The sequence below is a fragment of the Callorhinus ursinus genome, unplaced genomic scaffold (assembly GCF_003265705.2).
Source record: "Callorhinus ursinus isolate GAN/ISIS: 27379988/994484 unplaced genomic scaffold, GSC_fseal_2.0 scaffold7, whole genome shotgun sequence".
Taxonomy (NCBI): Eukaryota; Metazoa; Chordata; class Mammalia; order Carnivora; family Otariidae; genus Callorhinus; species Callorhinus ursinus.
The window spans coordinates 57,406,607-57,426,646 of NW_027397069.1; the positions used below are offsets into that span (position 1 = coordinate 57,406,607).

The following is a 20,040-nucleotide window of genomic DNA, read 5'->3' on the forward strand; positions in this document are numbered from 1 at the left end:
TATCTTCACCTACTTTCCATCTCCTACTAGATCATGATGATGATTTATGGTTCTTTGTTTTTCCCAGGTAAAATTTACATACTTTGAAGCATACACATTTTAGCTGTAGGATTTTGGCAAATCGACATGCCCATGTAGCCCACATGCTTATCAAGACAGAGCATTTCTCATTTCCATCTTCCCGTCAGTAGCGTTTTCCTGAGGCAACCACTATTAGGGGTTTTTTCACCCTAGGTTAATTTTGCCTGTTCTAGAAGTTGGTATAAATGGAATTATATAGAGCATACTCTTTTTTTTTTCCAGCTTTTCATTGTTTCATTCATGTTATTGGCGTGAGCTGAGTACTTTCCATCATACAAATTTATCATGATATGTGAATACATTTAGCTACTTTAATATTTGCTTGCAGTGTATATAGTTTCTGAAATAAATTGGCATCTAATTAAAAAATCCAGTAAATTATAACCGCCACTCTTTTTTTTCTTCTCCTTACCCCTCTACTTTAGTATATTGTTCTGAGTTAGTATTATGCTTCAACAAGTATCCATTAACTTCAACTTTTAACATTTTAAAGTTTGTATAAAACCAGTACCTAAGGCATCTGGGTGGCTCAATGGGTTGGGTTGAGCATGCGACTCTTTATCTTGGCTCAGGTCTCAGGGTCGTGAGTTTGAGCCCCACTTTGGGCTCCATGTTGGGCATGGTGCCTACTTAAAAAAAATGCCTAATATTTAAAAATAATTGATTTTGTCAGAAATGGATTTTTTTTTGAATGACAAAAAAGTTTTCTCTGAAAAAGAATCATTTTACTTTCCATTAAACTAATGGCATAATAAGTAATGCCTTTTTTTTTCTTACTTGTTTTCCATTTTCTTTGTTAGAACCAAGTCCCTGAGTCCTGAGTTGGTAGCAGCTGCATCTGCTGTTGCAGATTTTCTCCCTTTTGATAAGCAGACAACCAAGTCAGAGCTGCTTAGGCAGCTCCAGCAGCATGAGGAAGTCTCAAATGCACAGAAAGATGGAGAAAGAGCTAAAATTAGGTTAGTGAATCAAATAGTTCTGTCGGTAATGCTGGTTTTTCAAAATAGGCTGTTTTCATGTGACTGGTGAGTAATGTACACAATGTATCAATTTATATATTAAATATTATAAGTGGAATATTAATAATTTTTTTTTAAGATTCACATCTTAAGTAAGATTGCAGTTTTTAAAAGATCAATGGAATGGTTAAAATTGTCTTTTGCAAAGTTACATGATTTCTTGTCCCTGAAAAACAAACAGTAAATTCAGTAATGTTACTAAAAACAAGTAACAGAATAAGTTTCTCTGAGAAGATTAATTACTTCCTGTTAAATAATTTGCTGGTCTTATGTACAATATGATCATCTTCAGGTCTGTTTCCTTCACTTTTGCTCTTATGTTTTAGCTGACACCTTCTCACTCAGCCTCTCATCTCATTGCTTTATGCCAGGTTTGAGGTTGATATACAACCTCAAATGTTTGATACTTTTTCATAAGTGACAGTTTTTTTATAAGTGACACTTTTATGTTTTAAATGAGCATTTCTGAAGAACACCTTCAAAAGTTATGTTTCAAAAGGAAACATAAATCTTAGTGGTCTGTGGCATGTGAATGTTGAATGTTAACATGTGACATATCATCTTTCATTTAAACATAATGCTTTATGCTGTTTTAGTACATGGAGGTGAAATATGAATTAAACGATATGAATTTCATGGGTAAGAAAGTTTATTACTGTCCTGTAGCTAGAGTTTCTAATACACTTGACCTTTTTCTTATTTCAGTGTCAGTAACATAATATCAGATATGAAAGTTGCCAAATCTGCCACAGCTAGAGTTAGCACAAGACCAGTGCATCAGATTCAGTTTGATGAAGGAACTGACAATTACATGGGACAGGAGACTGATGATCTTAAGAAAAGGTACTCAGGCTTTGCAGTTTGTTTGGTTTTGCTGGTTTTGTTTGTTTTTCTGTAGATTTACTTTATTCTGTGCATGTTATTGCTGATAGGTATTTGAGCATTATAGATGCATTTATATCTGTCTTCTCTCCATGTACCATTTCCTATAGAGGAAAAAGTGTTCTGGGTTTAGCAGTCTTATGCTTTTCTATACCATTAATCAAATTGGGCCCTGCCTCCCATTTATCCATGATGAATGATGAATAGAGGTCTCCTGATTTAGGGTAAGTGGAGCTTATTGAATTCTGAACAAATGAACATTTTGTGAAAAGCATTATTTTTCATTCTGATATGTACATAACAATGTATATTTATATAATCTTTATATCTGTCTATATAATTATCATTATTCATACCTTAGAGAAATAATCCACCATCAAAAAAAGAAAGAAAGGAAGATCCATTACAATACCTTAAGGTGGTAGATTATTTGTGGCAGTTTGAATTTGGTAATTTGCAGACTTAAAGATGTTAAGCCATGCCTTATGTAGTTATTTTATAACAAAAAGCTATCTATATTTACAGAAAGTTTACAGAAAGTTTCTGTTTTCTCTCCTTCAAGCCCATGAAGTGATAGTTGGGGAGGGGGAACCAGATATTTAGTATGCTCTAACAAAAACTAACGATCTTCATAGAAGGGGGGTGCTTAGAGTTGGAGTATTTTTGATGTGTTATGTATTCTTTGGATTTTCTTTTAAGTAGAATCCCAGCAACTTGAGTTAGCTCCTTTCAGAAGTTAAACTACTAATTTGTACAGGAAAATTGTAAAAGATAGTCAACAGTTAACAAAGGAAGTTCAAGAAGTTACAGTGACTTAGGGAGATTCTTTGAATTACTAATTTAAAGTGATTTTGTACCTATGACATACTATTGAATAAAATAGAATGTGTACTTGGAGTTTTACTTAAGATTCCTCAAGAATATTTAATTTCAGGGGCGCCTGGCTGGGTCAGTCAGTAGAACATGCAACTCGATCTGGGGGTTGTGAGTTCAAGCCCCGTGTTGGGCGTAGAGCTTACTTTAAAAAAAAGAATATTTAATTTTAGTCTTATTTGAATCAATCTTCTTTGAAATGATTCCATTTGACTACAGCAGAATGCTATATCATAGTTTGATTCTTAATGATATTAGCTGTCCTTGAAAATTAGAAGGTGGCGGGGCGCCTGGGTGGCTCATTTGGTTAAGTGTCTGACTTTTGATTTCGGCTCAGGTCATGATCTCAGGGTTGGGAGATGGAGCCTGCTTAGGATTCTCTCTCTCTCTCTCCCTCTGCTCCTTCTCCTGCAGCCACCGCCCCACCCCCGCACACGTGTCAAAAAAAATTGTTAGGGCAACCCTGTTGGGACCCCTCTCACTCTTGAGACCTTTTTCTCTATCTTCACTTAATAAACTTCTATTGCTTCACTCACAAAAAACCAAAACAAAACAAACTCTTAGAAATTAGAAAGTGGCAAGGGAGAAGCTAAAAAAAGTAGGACAGTCGTTTCTGTGCATATGATGATTGTGTGAAAAAGCTGACTGAAGGACTCTAGAGTAAGGGGAAGCAGTGGTGAGATACCAAGTTGTTCACCCTGCTCTGTCATGGGACAGCCTGAGACAATCCAGGCCTAGACTGATCACCACAGGTATACCCTGGGCTGATTCCATCAGTAAGAGACAGAGAGGAGTCATGGCTTGGGAGTCATTCTGGCCTGCCTCAGAATCTTGGCATTATGCCACTGACTAATTCTGGGACTGGGGCAACTTTTACAGCCTCGTTGGTCTATTTCCTCATCTATAAAATGCTGAAATTGAAGCCTAACTTAAATGGCTTTCTTGAGAAATAGGAAAAGAATGTGCCAACTGTATATAGTAGATGCACAGCAAATGTCTGTTCCTTTCCCTTCCTCTTTAGTACCTTCTAAAATTCCATACTTTACCAAATCATTCCCTCTTTACTGTGAGTTACCTTAATCCATCATCCTGTTAACCTGATGCACAGTTAGGGACTGCAGATGGGGAGAAGGATGCAAAAGCACTGAGAATAGTTGGGGAGCATAAATACCTTTGTTTAAGAATACTTAGGGACCTGCTAAAGGAAAACTTAAGTGATTTGAGATTACTTTATCTAATTTTAATATGGTATTTGAATTTTTTCAGTTAATGTAATTTCATAGGAAAAAAGTAATTTGATTCAGAAAAGAATTTTTTTTAAAGATTTTATTTATTTATTTGAGAGAGAGAGAGAAACAGGCTCCTCACTGAGCAGGGAGCCCGATGTGGGGCTTGATCCCAGGACCCCAGGATCATAACCTGAGCCAAAGGCAGACCCTTAATCAGCTGAGGCGCCCAGACTCCCCAAGAATTCAAAATTATTTTAAAACTCACTCTCCAGTTTTGAACTGGTTTTTAATCTGCCAGTAAATTTATTCAAGTATGAATGTGAATTGATGCATAAAACAGTTGATTTAAATATACAAGGAAAAGTTACCTATTAACTATCTGACTAATTTCAATGGTTAATTTAAAATGTTATGTAAAGAAAGTTAATCATTATGTTAAAATTACAGAATGATTGCTTTTTAAGTGGGAATGTTTTGATTTATCTGTGCCATCTTTTATAATTATAATTTGTAATTAAACATGCAGTGTTTTCTGCCCTTGAACTAAGACAGCTGTTGACTTTAACAACTTTTAATTTAGCATATTTTAATAGCTTTCTAATGTTGAGGTTTCTAAAACCTTAATATGAAATGGATCACATAAAATTATGGCAAATTAAACTAATCTTTTCAATTAAATATTTTGGAAATTAAACTACTTAAACTGCTTTATTGTATCATGATGCAAAAATACAAGTGCATTTGTTCCAGTTTTAGTTATCAGTTCTAACAATGTGGCAATTTAGTTAAAATGTCTGGTGTGGGTCAGTGGAATTATTTTTAATTTCTACATTGAATATTTAATATAAAGTTGTTTTCTCAAATAATTTTTTGTTCATGTATAAAAATATTAAATTAAATTGTTTTTTCTTTTTCAGTCTTAGGAAAAATATGCTCAAAGGGAAAAGACTTAATATTTTTGACCTTAAGGCAGTTACTGAAGAGGCACCTGAAACAGGTTTGTTACAAACACTATTTCTGAGATGTAGAAACACTCCTTCTTTCAAAAAAAGTCCTTAATGTTTTGATTGCACAATGTCAGGTGTTTTAATAATCCATCCTGTCACTGACTTGGATCCTGCTTATGAGTGTAGTTGTTACCATTGCTAGTCTTGGTCAGATTCCTCCCTTGAAATGTTTCATTCTGGGAGACAGTGGGAGGTAAATACTACCATCTTCCTGAATCCAGAGCTATCAGTTGGCTACTGATTTGGGTTAGAACATTAACATCACACTCCATTTGAAACTGTGCTATTACAAAAGATTCTGCCCTAAGGCAGCTTGCTATCTAGGAGAGGAGATAGCATTTGTAGAAGTAACTTAATGAAGTGATTTTGTATTTGTTTAGGAGCTAGGAAGAAGAGCATTCAGGAAATACATTTAGCAGACTTGTAGGGTTTTTTTAATTTTTTTTTTAACACACCATCCTTGTTCCCTGTACTTACCCCTTTCATCTTTGGGTAAGAGGTCAGATCTTTCATATTCACCATTTTAAATCTAATTAAAAGAGATACGAGCGAGCGTGTCCTCTTGCTTGACATTAAGTATCGTTTACTGATAACTTAAACAAGGAAACTCAATACGAATGGTCTTCAGCTTACAAGTGACTTTAATTTCCAAAGATTGTAAGTTAGCTTTTTAGACTTGATAAAAATAAATTTATAATTGATATTTAAGTTCCGAAGCCAGCCTCCAGTGGCTCATTTAATCTATCAGTTACTTATATAAATATCTGATTTTCCCACACTATTCAGTAAACTCCTAGATACTAGGGCCTGGGTTTCCCTGATTTTTGTATACCCAGCAGCACCTAGCCAGTGGCTGACAGATCATAGGAATTAGTTATCTTAAATCATAAATGCTTTTTTTGAACAAATTGAACTATGAAATATCTGTCCATAGAGGAAAGGAGTTAATTCAATCAGTGTTTGTTCATTTAAACTAAAGGGGAAGCTAAGAGAACAGCTTGCTTTCTCTTACTTAAAAACTGCTCTCTGTCCTACATAATGGACAGGAAATACAAGGGGCACCTGGCTGGCTCAGTCCTCAGAGCATGTAACTTTGGATCTCGGGGTCATTGGGTTCAAGCCCCACGTTGGTTGTCAAGATTACCTTAAAAAAAAAAAAAAAAGGAATTACAAAATGTGTGTGCGCGCGCACACACAGATGAAAAAAAGCAAACTAAAACGTGCAGTCATGGGGAATGGGTCACCTCTCCCCTGTTGATGTGGCAGCTGTTAAACTTGCCTCAAAAAGGGCATTTATTGTCAGGGCAGCTGCCATTGTCCACCTACTGAACAGCCAGCGGAGGCACTTGGATTCTTGAAGGAGCCAGCTTGCTCTTTTAAATCAGAAACCCTCTTCCTTAAAACTGGAATTAGCTGGCAATGAAGCACTGAAGTTTTATAAAAAATATAAAGTGATTATACTCTAATAAGGGAAATAATACACAGATTTATAAAAATTTACCCAGCATCTGGGTGGCTCAGTTGGTTTAAGCATCCCACTCTTGGTCTCAGCTCAGGTCGTGATCTCAAGGTTGTGGGATGGAGTCTGATGCATCCCAAGTTGCAGGGAGTCTTCTTGTCACTCTCCCTCTGTTCCTCCCCCTGCTCTCTCTCTCTCTCTCTCTCGAATAAATAAGTAAAATCTTTTAAAAAAATTTAATGAAGGTACTGTTTTAATAAATTATACTTGATTGAGTCTAAAGAATGTCTTTTGTTCCCTATTAAATACAATACCAACCATATACAAACTTAAGCATTTATCCATTGCTGTTTCCCTACCACCTAAAATAATGCCTGACATGTAGTTGGCGCTCAGTAATTATTTGTTGACAGAATGATGGGTTCTTCTGTCCCATGATTCCCACATTTTGCCTCCCTCCAGGTTCCTACCACTGCTGCAAAGGACCCTTCTGCTTATCCTGCAGTAATTTAGAACTGAGGGGCAATATAGCTTAATGGAAGGAATTTTGGTATTTGACAGATGTGGATTATTCAAATTCAGATTCTGCCATGCTAACTTCTCTGAGTTTCCCTTTCTCCATCTATAAAATGGGGCTAAAACATGCCTCTCAAGGATTAAATGAAGTAATGTAATTCAAGTGTCAGGCACAGCACCAAGACCACAATGGACAGTCAGGACATAGTTGCAGCTGTTAGCAATAATAATAATGGTGGTGGTGATGATCATGATCACAGAAAAGACATGGGTTGATCAATGTCTACTGAATAAATCTATAAAATGTGACTAATAATTAAGTTATTTTGCTGTCATGATTATTCTGTAAATATGGCTAATTAAGCATAACTGATGTGATCTTTTCTCTGTATCAGATGTTTTAGGCCAATATACTTAATATACAGCAGTCAGTCCGTGTGTGGTCAGGCAGGGTCGTATATGAACTTTAACATACAAGTCTGTGTGTGCACGTATTTTTTGTTTTGGGTAAATATCTAGGAGTCAAATTGTTGTATACTGCCAAACTATTTTTGAAAGAGGTTGTACCATTTTACATTCCCACCAGCAGTGACTGGTGGAAATATGATTTATTCTTTTTTTTTTTTTAAAGATTTTATTTATTTATTTGACAGAGAGAGACACAGCGAGAGAGGGAACACAAGCAGGGGGAGTGGGAGAGGGAGAAGCAGGCTTCCCGCTGAGCAGGGAGCCCGATGCGGGGCTCGATCCCAGGAACCTGGGATCATGACCTGAGCCGAAGGCAGATGCTTAATGACTGAGCCACCCAGGCGCCCCGAAATATGATTCATTCTTGAAAGATGTCTTCAATTTCCAAAGCAAATAAATGATTGAAATGCGATATGATGGTGATTATAAGCTAACATTATAAAATGAACTTACTCATAAGAGTTGGTTGTGAGGATGAAATGAACTAATGCATAAAAAGCATTAGCACAGAGTAAGTGCTCCATATCCGTTAGTAGAATTGTCATTATTATTATGTTAATTTCTCTGGTCTTTAATAGTAGTACTTTGTGACTTATCTTGACAAACTAAAAATAAAGATAAATAGGCTGGACTTTAAATATCAAAGTCACATGTTATATAAAAAATATTCACTTTCATGGGGCACCTTGGTGGCTCAGTTGGTTAAGTGTCTGACTCTTGATTTTGGCTCAGGTCATGTTCTCAGGGTCATGAGATCCAGCCCTGTGTTGGCGGGCTCTGTGCTGGGGGTGGGGGGGGAGTCTGCTTAAGATTCTCTCCCTCCCCCCTTTGTTTGCTTGTGTGCGCTCTCTTCTCTCTCTCTCTCTCTCAAATAAATAAATCTTTAAAAAAAATATTCACGGGGTACCTGGGTGGCTTAGTCGGTTGAACGTCTGCCTTCCGCTCGGGTTGTGGTCTTGGAGTCCTGGGATCGAGCCCCACAATGGGCTCCCTGCTCAGTGGGGAGTCTGCTTCTCCCTCTGCCCCTCCCCCCACTTGCGTGCATGCTCGTTCTCTCTCTCTCTCCCCCCTCCCCCCTCATGCTCTCTCTTGTGTTCTCTCTCAAATAAATAAAATCTTAAAGAAAACAATAAAATAAATATTCACATTCATGAAAACGTTTTTAAACAAAACACACATTCCTTTTTGCTTTCCAGTAGAGGGGGCAGTGAGACTTGTTGCTTGCCTAGCTGTGTAGTAAAACAAAAGCCAAGGCGGGCAGTAATTGTGGTGGGCTTTTTATGTCGCCTTCCTTTAGTTTTAGCTCCCAGACAGTGACCTTTCATTATATACTGTTTATTTATAAGCCTCAGGGCCGGAAATGTATTAACAATTTGGAGTTGATAAAATTTTTAAAAATAAAGATACATACGTTGACTTGTGATTACTTGAAATGTTTTTATCATAGAGACAGCACCTTCGCTTTGGGAAGTGGAATTTGCTAAGCAGTTAGCCACAGTAAATGAGCAGTCCCTTCAGAATGGCTTTGCAGAGATGATCCAGTGGACGAGCGAGGGCAAACTGTGGGAGTTTCCAATTAACAATGAAGCAGGTAAGTCTTAATTTCAGAGGTTTATAAAAGTCAGTGTGGAGATCAAATCTGGTGGGTGTTCATAGAGTCTAGATATTTACATGAATTTCAAAACTTGGTATAAATATCTTGGTGGTGTCTGAAGAGAAATTTGACGGTGTTTTTTTTTTTTTTAAAGTTAGGATTTCATTTAATTCTGGGTTTTTGATAAGGAAAGTGAAGTAAAATTAGGGGCGCCTGGGGGGCTCTGTTGGTTAAGTGTCCAACTCTTTTTTTTTTTTTTTTTTTAAGATTTTAGTTATTTATTTAAGCGAGAACATGAGTGTGAGGGGAGGGGCAGAGGGAGAGGGAGAAGCAGATTCCCTGCTGAACAGGGAGCCTGCCATGGGGCTCGATTCCAGGACCCTGAGATCATGACCTGAGCCAAAGGCAGACACTTAACCAACTGAGCCACGTAGGCAACCCTAAGTGTCCAACTCGATCTCAGCTCAGGTCTTGACCTCATGGTCATGAGTTCAGGCCCGTGTTGGGCTCTGTGCTGGGCATGGAGTCTACTTAAAAATAATAAAAATTTTAAAAGGAAGTAAAGTTATATGGCAGAAATGCATCATGAATTTCTATGTGACATGAAAGTGTTGACTGCAAATGAGAGTTTACTAATTGCTAAGCAGATTAGCTGGAAAATCTTCTTATATATTAAATCCTGGGTATGAGATTATATTTCAGTTTTGGAGAACATTACAACTCTGAAAGTTTTATGCTGGTTATCTTTTACTCATAAAACTATTGCATTAATGAGATGAAAGGTTCTTGGAGTTGAAAGCTATTCAAAGCAAAAATGTTAGAAGCCCTTCAAAATTTTTTGGACCTCCAGCTGCATACCTAGGTTCTTCGAACTATTAGATGCTATTATCTACTTTCCTGAAGATTATTCTGGAGATGTTACTTCTTCCTCACTCAAAAGGAAAACAGTATTACTATGCTATTTATTTTTATGCTTTTTTTAAATGTTATCATTAGCTAAACATTTTAGGTGTATTTTCAATTAGATTCATTTACTTTTATGGTACAGTTAGCTAGGAATTGTAAACACCTCAGTAAGTCTTAGGAAAATGTAGTCCACATTTTAACCTTTGTAGTATTATGATGTCACTGTAACATTTTATTTTTTTATAATCTTTCATTTGTTTGGATTAATAGGTGGAATGGAAGCTTAAATATCAGAAATATTTTGTCTTATATCTTCATATAGTATTACTTTGTATAGGAAAACTTTGGAGACTGATAATTCCTTTAATAAAATCTGAATATTTTGTGTTTTTGTACAGTATATGCAGTAATAAAGGATGCTGTGTTGTTTTATCTGTTACATAACATGTATATTTCTCAAAGTATTATGCTTTCCATACTCTAGTAGGTATCAGAGAAAGGTGGAAAAAAAGCCCAAGGATTTTTCAGTTGTGCAAACCAGAGTACAGATCCAGTTCTCTTGGTGATTAGCCATTTGCCTTTGAGGAAACTAACCTCTAGAAGTTAAAAAACCAGATGAGTTTCCTCATCTATAAAATTAAAGATACCTCATTGGAAGAATGTAAGAACTAAGACAAAGTTATTTGAGTTGCTCAGCACAGTTCTTGGCATATAATACATGTAAATAAATGCTGTTTCATTTCCCTTTATATGAAGACAGAATTTTAAAAGGAGAAAAAGTTAACAGAATACAGTGTAATACAGAATATTAAGGGAAGATTTCCTTATTTGATGAAACTTGAGTGTTCTAAGTCCTCATAATTAAAAACATGGTTCTAAAACCCAATATTGAGGTAGAATAACATGTGACTTTGTTGTTTTTTTTTTTTTAAGATTATTTATTTGAGAGAGAGAGCATGATGAGTTGGGTGAGGGGCAGAGGGAGAAGCAGACTCCCTGCTGAGCAGGGAGCCCGATGCTGGGCTTGATCCCGGAACTCCGGGATTATGACCTGAGCTGAAGGCAGATGCTTAACCGACTGAACTACCCAGGTGCCCCAACATGTGACTTTATTTAGGAGAAACAGTGGCTAGGGGTTCAGGTTTTGAATGAGTTGTATGCTTAATCTCACTAAGCCTCACTTCCCCTGTCTATGAAATGATGGGGATGAATATAGGATTTATTTTATGGGATTCTTCTGAAAAACAAGTGAGGTTATACAAGTAAAGCATCATCAACCGTCATCATCCCTGTTCCTACAACAACAATATTATGAGAGGGTTTTACTATGCTGCAAGGATCTTAAATCTTAAACTATTAGTGAAGATATGTATTTTCTAGGAACCACCAAATAGGGTAACCAAAAAGTAAGGGTTAGTGTACATTGTCGTCAACAATAAAACAGTTCATCAAAATCTTGAATGTCCAAACTCCAAAGAAATTTATCTTAAATTTGACCTGGGTTTTGAGAAAGTTTAATTTTTACAAAAGGGAAAAAAAACAATGTCTTTTGGTCAGGTTAGGGAGATAAATGTGACAAGTTTCCATATACACTGTACATATTATTGATGCTTCGGGGTGGGAAAGGGAGGTATCTCATTTCCAGCTCCTTGAGGCAATTGTTATCTGAATGAAAAACAGGAAAGGAACTGTGGAAACTTTCTCACTTTGATCACTCTCCTCAGTATACACTTAGGAACTTCAGAATACTTTAAGAGACTAGCGTTAGAATTTGGAACCTTAACAGTTCAATAATATTCTTCTGTATTTCTTATTTTTAAATTTTAAGATTAATAAAATGTCATGCTCTCTCTAATAGTTAGCTTCATGAAGATTTACTTTGATGCTTTTGGGGAAAGGTGTTTTATTTTTAGGGGTGAGCCATGCCAGTGTCTGAACGTAATACTGAAAATGACAAAATGACGTGTCCTGTGTTGACAACTTTACTTTCCAGTGTTATGTTTTTCATTTATATAAAAAATTACAGTTTGTTGTTTTAACACATAAAACATGTAAATTATTTTCCAATTTGAGGTAGCTTTTTTCCAGTTTTTTTTTTGTTTTTTTTTTTTAAGAACTGGTTTGTCCCTTCTGTTTTGCTTTGCCGGCATAGAGATTTATAAGAGCAGTTAAGTGGCATTATTCCCACTTAGATTTTGCAGTAGTTATTATATATTGGATTGATAAAACATTTTTATTTTAGCTTTGACTTTAAATTTAATCATGTTTTTACCACTACCCAGTTAACAGAGTCTTGGCTCTTGAATATTCTTTAGCCATATATATGCCACCAAAAAAGTGTAAGTGCAATAAGTTTTGAAATGTATCAGTTTTTGATGCATAACATGCTACCCCCAAAACTTAGTAAGACAACAACTAAGTTATAACTGCTCCTGAATTTATGGGTTTTCTGGTTAGTTTTGGCAGCTTAGCTGAGGGTGGTTCCCTCTAGAGTGGCTTGTCTCACATGTCTGGTTGTGGGTGCTGACTCTTGTCAGGGGAGATGGAGGTAACTGGGTTATATATCACTCATCATCTCACAAACTAGCTTGGGCTTCCTCACATGACTGTAGTAGAGTTCCTAATGGCAAGGAAGAGCAAGGATTGATGTGTAAGTACTTTTCAAGCCTTTGTTTGCACTGTTCTGAGTAATATCCCATTGACCAAAGCAGGTCACTTGGCCAACCCTGAATTTGAGGGTCTGAGAAACAGACTCCATTTATGGGAAGAATGACAAAATCACATTGTGAAGGGGCATGTCTAGAAGCATAGGAGTGATATGATACGTGGCCATTTGTCCACCACCTTGATTTTATTTACTTTAGTTTTAATAAAAATAATGTATAGATCTTTAAATGTCCAATTTAAAAAAAATCTCTTTCAGTAAACTAACTCCAAGTGTGAGTAGAAAGCATTTAAGCCTTTTATTTTGAGATAATTGTAGATTCACTCGCCTTTGAAGAGGGAATGAATACCCTGGATAGCTTCTACCCATTTTCTCCCGCTTCTACCCATTTTCTCCCAATAGTTGCTTCCTCCAAAACCATAGTACAATATTACAACCAGGCAATTGGCATTGATACAATTCTTCAAACATGTTCAGATGTCACCAACTTTACAAGTACTCCTTTATACATACGTATTTAGTTCTGTGCAATTTTATCACATGTGTAGACTCACATGACCACCACCACAGCCAAGATACACAGTTCCATCACCTCAAAGAGTCCCCTTAGAGCCCTTTTATGACCACACCTGCTTGCCTTCCACTGCTTCCCCTTCTTAGTCCTGAATCCCTGGCAATCACTAAATTCAGTCACCATTTCTATAATTTTTTCATTTCAAGAAATATATACAAATAGAATCATACAGTGTGTAAGCTTTGGGAATTAACTTTTTTTTCACTCAGCCTGATTAATTAGCTGGAGATTTATCCATGTTGTTGCATATATCAGTATGTTTGTGGTTTGTTTTTTGTTGTTTTATTTTTAAAATGAGCCAGCCAGGTGCCCTGCATATTTAGTTTTAGTGTTTTTTTTTTTTAAGATTTTATTTATTTATTCATTTGAGAGAGAGAGAAAGAGAGTGCATGTATGAGCAGGGGGAGGGGCAGAGGGAGAGAGAAAGGGAGAAGCAGACTCCCCATGGAACGGGGTGGTGGGGGGAGCCTGTTGGGTTTTATCCCTGGACTCTGAGATGATGACACGAGCTGAAGTCGGACACTTAACCAGCTGAGCCACCCAGGCATCCCCTGCATATTTAGTTTCTTAAAGAAACTTCCAAACTGTTTTCTAGAGTGGCTGTGCCATTTTGTATTCCCACCAGCAATGTGTGAACCATCTAGCTTCTCATTGTCACCAGCATTTGATGTTGTCACTATTTTTCTTTTAGATGTGTTTACATTCTGATAGATGTGTATTGATAGCTCATTGTGGTTTTAATCTGCATTTCCCTAATGGCTAGAGAGGTTGACCGTGTTTTTCTTGTGTGTGTTTGCCATCTGTATATCTTCTTCAATGAAATGTCTGTTCTTGTTTTTTTTTTTTTTTGCCTATTCTCTCTTTTTTTTTAATATGTTCAGTTAGCCACTGTATAGTACATCATTAAGTTTTTGATGTAGTGTTCAACGATTCATTAGTTAGGTATAATACCCAGTGCTCATCACAACATGTGCCCTCCTTAATACCAGTCACCCTGTTACCCCCTCCCCTCTGAAATCCTCAGTTTGTTTTCCAGGGTCCATAGCGTCTCATAGTTCGTCTCCCTCTCTGATTTCTCCCCCTTCAGGTTTCCCTCCCTTCCCTATGATCCTCCGCGCTATTTTTGCCCATTCTCTAATTGGATTGTATGGTTTCTTACTGTAGAGCTTTGAGAGTTTTTTTTAATATATTCCAGACACTAGACCTTTATTGAATATTTGGTTTGCATTGGGGTGCCTGAGTGGCTCAGTTGGTTAAGTATCCGACGCTTGGTTGCGGCTCAGGTCTTGATCTTGGTTGTGAGATGGAGCCCCAAGTTGGGCTCTGTGCTGGGCATGGAGCCTGCTTAAGATTCTCTCTCTCTCCCTCTCCCTGTGCTCCTCCCTGGCTCTCTTTCTCTAAAAAAAAAAAAGGAAAAAAAAATTTAGTTTGCAGATATTTTCTCCCAGTCTGTAGTTTCTTTTCATCCTCTTAATAGAGTCTTTCACAGAGCAAAAGTTTTTAATTTTGGTGGGGTCCAGTTTTTCCTTTTATGGATGGTACTTTTAGTGTCAAGTTCTTTGCCAGCTTTGAACTAGAATATTTTCCTGTTTTTTTCTTTTGCTTTTTTTTTCTTTTTTAAGATTTTATTTTTAAGCATTCTTTACACCCAGCATGGGCTTGAACTCACAAACCCAAGATCAGGAGTCCCATGCTCTACTGACTGAGCCAGCCAAGTGCCACTCCGCTGTGTTTTTTTCTATAAGATCTATAGTTTTACATTTATTTTTTTTAATCTAATTTTTTTTTTTTAAGATTTTATTTATTTGACAGAGAGAGACACAGCGAGAGAGGGAACACAAGCAGGGGGAGTGAGAAAGGGAGAAGCAGGCTTCCTGCTGAGCAGGGAGCCCAGTGCGGGGCTCAGTCCCAGGACCCTGGGATCATGACCTGAACCGAAAGCAGACGTTTAACTGACTGAGCCACCCAGGCGCCCCTATAGTTTTACATTTAAATTAATGATCCATTTGGGGTTAATTTATTTGAGGTATGAGGTTTAGGTTGAAGTTCTTTCTGTGTGTGTGTCAATAGATACCCACTTGCTCTGGCATGATTTGTCAGAGACTATCCTTTCTTCATTGAATTGTCTTTGCACCTTTGTTCAAAATTTGGGCACATTTGGGGCGCCTGGGTAGCTCAGTCGGTTGAGTGTCTGCCTTTGGCTCATGATCCCGGGGTCCTGGGATTGAGCCCCGCATTGGGCTCCCTGCTCAGTGGGGAGCCTGCCTTTCCCTCTGCCGCTCCGCCTGCTTGTGTTCCTTCTCTGTCTCTCTCTCTCTCTGTGTCAAAGAAATAAAATATTTTTAAAAAATTGGGCACATTTGTGTGGGTCTGTATTACTCTGCTAGGGCTGCCATAACAAAATACCACAGACTGGGTGGCTTAAACAGATTAATTTTCTGACAGTTCTGGAGGCTTGAAGTCCAAGATCAAGGTGCCAGCAGGTTTTATTTTTCCTGAGGCCTCTCTTCGTGGTTTGCAGATGTTTGCCTTCTTGTTGTGTCTTCATGTGATCTTTTCTCTGGGTGCTCCTTGTGTTTCTTCCTCTTCTTATAAGGACACCAGTCCATCAGGACTCCACTGTTGCAACTTCATTTAACCTTAATTACCTTCTTAAAGGTCCTGTCTCTAAATATAGTCACATTGGGGTTAGGACTTCAACCTATCGATTTTGAGGGGGTCCCTAACAGGGTCTATTTCTGGGCCCTCCCTTTTGTCCCATCTATCTGGGTGTCTGTCCCTCTGCCAATACCACGCTTTTGAGCTATTTCAGTAAATCTTAGCATTGCTCCCATTTTGTTTTTCTCTTCCAAGATTGTTATATTCTACAAATTGTGCCTTTCCATGTAAATTTTAGCAGAAACTTGTTGGTGGCAAAACTTTACTGAGATTTTGATAGGAAGTACATTAAACATATAGATCAGTTTGGAGAGAATATCTTAGTGTGTTGAGTTTTCCAGTTTAAATGTAATTAGAAATGTGACTGATTTTTTTGTGTTGATCTTGTATCATGTAACCTTACTGAACTGACTAGTTGGCTCTAGGAGGGTTTTTTTTTGTAGAGTCTTTGGGATTTTCTATGTAGACAAACATGTCATCTACAAATAGGGATAGTTCTGTTTCTTCCTTTGCCGTCTGTATGCCTTTTCTTCCTCCCTCATTGCAGTGGCTAAAATTTTTAGTACTGTGTTGAGTAAAAGTGGTAAGTAGGAGCTGACATTGTTGTTGTGTTCAGGAACTTAGGGAAAAAGCCTTCAGTCTTTCACCATGAAGTATGATACTGGCTATAGATTTTTTTAGATGCTCTTTATGAGGTTGAAGGAGTTTTTCTTTTTTTCTAACTTGGTGAGAATTTTTATCAAAAATGGGTGTTGTGGGGTGCCTGGGTGGCTCAGTCAGTTAAGTGTCTGCCTTTGGCTCAGGTCATGATCCCAGGGTCCTATGACTGGACCCCGAGTCAGGCTCCCTGCCCGTCTGGGAGTCCTTCTCTGCCCCTCTCCCTTCTTGTGCTCTCTCTCTCTCAAATAAATCAATGAAATCTTTAAAAAAAAAATGGGTGTTGTATCACAGGACTTTTCTTCTTCAACCTGTTGATATGGTGGATTACATTGATTTTCAAATGTTGCACCATCCCTGCACACCTGGTCTAAGTCCCACTTGATCTTGATATATAAATCTTTTTTTTTTTTTAAAGATTTTATTTATTTATTTGAGAGAGAGCATGAGACGGGGGAGGGTCAGAGGGAGAAGCAGACTCCCCGCTGAGCAGGGAGCCCGATGTGGGACTCGATCCTGGGACTCCAGGATCATGACCTGAGCCGAAGGCAGTCGCTTAACCAACTGAGCCACCCAGGCGCCCTTGATATATAAATCTTTTTATACATTGTTGGGTTTGTTTGCTAATTTTGTTTAAAGTTTTCGCCTCTAAGTTCATGAGAGATCATGGGTCGTGGTTCTCTCTCAATTTATTTGTTTTGAGGTTTTGTCTCTGCCTGATTTGGTAACAAGGTAATACTGGCCTTATAAAATGAGTGAGGAGTGTTCTTTCTTCCAGTTTCCAGAAGAGATTGTGTAAAGCTGGTGTTTGTTTTCTTTCAGTGTTATATAAAGTTCTCAAGTGAAGCCATCTGGGCTGAGGGATTTCTATCTGGAGACCTTTTAAACTACAAAATCCTTTTCTTTAATAGTTAGGAGACAATTCAAGTTATCTATTTTATTTTAATTTGAATTTTGGTCCTTTACTGGATTTTCTTTAAGTTGTCCTTTTTTTCCCCCTTTTTTAAGTTGTTGAGTATTTTAGTGTATAGTTGTTTGTGGTATTCCCTTATGATGCCTCTGATGGTTTGAGGATTTATAGCGATAACCCCCTTTTCATTCCTGTTTCATTCCTGTCCTTTTTTCTTTATCAGACTTAATAGAGATTTATTGATTTCACTGATTTTTTTTTTAAAGAACTGGTATTGGTTTCATTGATTTTTCTCTATTTTTCTATTTTCAGTTTTACTGACTTTGGATGTTATCTTTATTATTTCCTTACTTTGCTTGCTTTAGGATTATTTTGCTCTTTTGCTAGGTTCTTGAGCTGGGAACTTAGATTATTGATTTGAGACTTTTCCTCTTACATATTCATTTAGTACTGTATGTATCCCTCTTAGCACTGCTTTAGCCATGAATTTTGATTTGTTGTGTTTTCATTTTCATGGCAATTCTGAGTGTTTTTTAAGTATATTGTTTAATTTTTAACTGTTTCCTATTGTCTTTCTGTTACCGATTTCTAGTTTGATTCCAATGTGATCTGAGAATGTACTATGTGTTACTCCAGTTATTTTAAATGTATTGCAGTTTGTGACCCAGGATGTGGTCCAGCTAGGTGACTGTTCCATGAATGCTTGAAAAGAATTTGTATTCTGAAATAGTTTGGTGGAGTGTTCTCTAGACGTCAGTTTGATAACGTTTGTTGATGTTGTTCAGTTCTTCTTTATCTTGGCTAATTTTCTACTGGTAGTTCTTGAAATTGCTGACAATGGACTGTTGAAATCCCCACTATAATTATGGGTTTTTCTATTTCTCTTTTATTTCTATCATTTTTTTCTTCATGTATTTAGAAACTCTATTGTTCGTTGCATACGTAATTCATGTCACTATGTCTTCTTGGTGGATTGACCCTTTTATTATGTAATGTTTTTCTTTCTCCCTAGTAATTTTTTTTGCTCTGAAGTCTGTCATATAACCACTCATGCTTGCTTTTTTTTTAATTAATGTTAACAAGATATATTTTTCTCCATCCTTTTATTTTCAACCTTCCTATGTTGTATTTGAACTGAGTTTCATATAGAAAGCATATAGTTGGATGCGTGTTTTTATATTCACTCTGCAGTCTCTGTCTTTTGATTGGTATATTTAGACCATTTACATTTGAAGCAATTACTGATTTATTAGGACTTAAATCACCTATTTTATTATTTGTTTTCTGTTCATTTTCTCCATTTCTCATTCCTTTTTTTCCCCCTTTGGCTTCCTGTGGGCTGCTTGAACATGTTTTAAGATTCTATTTTGTTTTATTTATATAATTTTTTTTAGTGTATTTTGTATAGTTTTCTTAGTGGTTGCTTTAGAATTGAAGTTTTCATTAGCAGTAACTGCTGCTACACTTTGAACATTTATAATGTGCTAAGTATTACAAGAATTTTATAAGTTTTGTGTCTTTGTAATCTTTACAGAAACCCCATGAAGCCTCATTTTATACCTGATGCTCAGGTTAATTAATTTGCCCAATCAGACAGTTATTAAATTGGTGGGCAAACCTAGATCTAACTCCGAAGTTCATGGCTTTAACCGTAATACTCATTAATGTTAATTTTACAATAGAGGTTTTACATCAAAATTGTAATGTATTTTATCTCATTTCCTAGGTTTTGATGATGATGGTTCAGAATTTCATGAACATGTATTTCTGGATAAACACCTGAAAGATTTTCCAAAACAAGGACCCATTCGCCACTTCATGGAGCTGGTGACCTGTGGCCTTTCCAAAAACCCATACCTGAGTGTTAAACAGAAGATTGAACACATAGAGTGGTTTAGAAATTATTTTAATGAAAAACAAGACATTCTAAAAGAAAGTGGCATACAGTTCAATTGAAGACCATGAAAATTTTTATTTCAAGCTGTTGGTGATGGATATTATAACTAAATAAAATAATTTTACTAGAAGTTTTCTTATGTTGTGTTAATTATTACATCTGATTTGAATGGTATAAATGTTAAATTGCTTAAAAGTATATAATGGTAACTGAAGAATATTCTTGCATGGAGAAAAGTTGTCAACATTCACAGATTCAACTAGTAATTCTTAAGAAGAATATTTTAGAGTTAGTAATAAGTTTAAGACAACTTCCTCTAATCTTTCTTTTCAGTGACTATACTTCTTTGAAATATAATTATTAGCCACATATCTGATGACAACAGAGCGCTGTAACAGTTGAGATGATTTATAGACAGGTTTGTATGTACTGACTATATTATACACATATATTTTTATATATTTGTATATATACATATTTATATATCTTTATATATTTCACCCTAAATTAACTACCCTTGTCTAAGTCTGGGTCACCAACGAGAAGTAACCGTGTAGAAATAAGCAGCTTAGGGGCGCCTGGGTGGCTCAGTTTGTTAAGCATCTGCCTTTGGCTCAGGTCATGATCCTAGGGTCCTGGGATCGA

The 20,040-nt window shown here is 36.7% G+C and overlaps 1 protein-coding gene across 1 annotated transcript in view; it reads left to right on the plus strand.

The window, feature by feature from the left end:
• The window catches only part of MRPS31 (mitochondrial ribosomal protein S31), a 29,459-nt gene extending 9,934 nt beyond the window's left edge, over nucleotides 1-19,525 (plus strand). Inside the window, exons 3-7 of the mRNA XM_025875002.2 lie at nucleotides 882-1,040; nucleotides 1,806-1,943; nucleotides 5,002-5,081; nucleotides 8,982-9,125; nucleotides 19,225-19,525. Coding sequence (XP_025730787.1) covers nucleotides 882-1,040; nucleotides 1,806-1,943; nucleotides 5,002-5,081; nucleotides 8,982-9,125; nucleotides 19,225-19,454 — 751 coding nt within the window. The 3' untranslated portion in view covers nucleotides 19,455-19,525. The remainder of the gene's footprint in view (nucleotides 1-881; nucleotides 1,041-1,805; nucleotides 1,944-5,001; nucleotides 5,082-8,981; nucleotides 9,126-19,224) is intronic.
• Nucleotides 19,526-20,040: the final 515 nt, after the last annotated feature.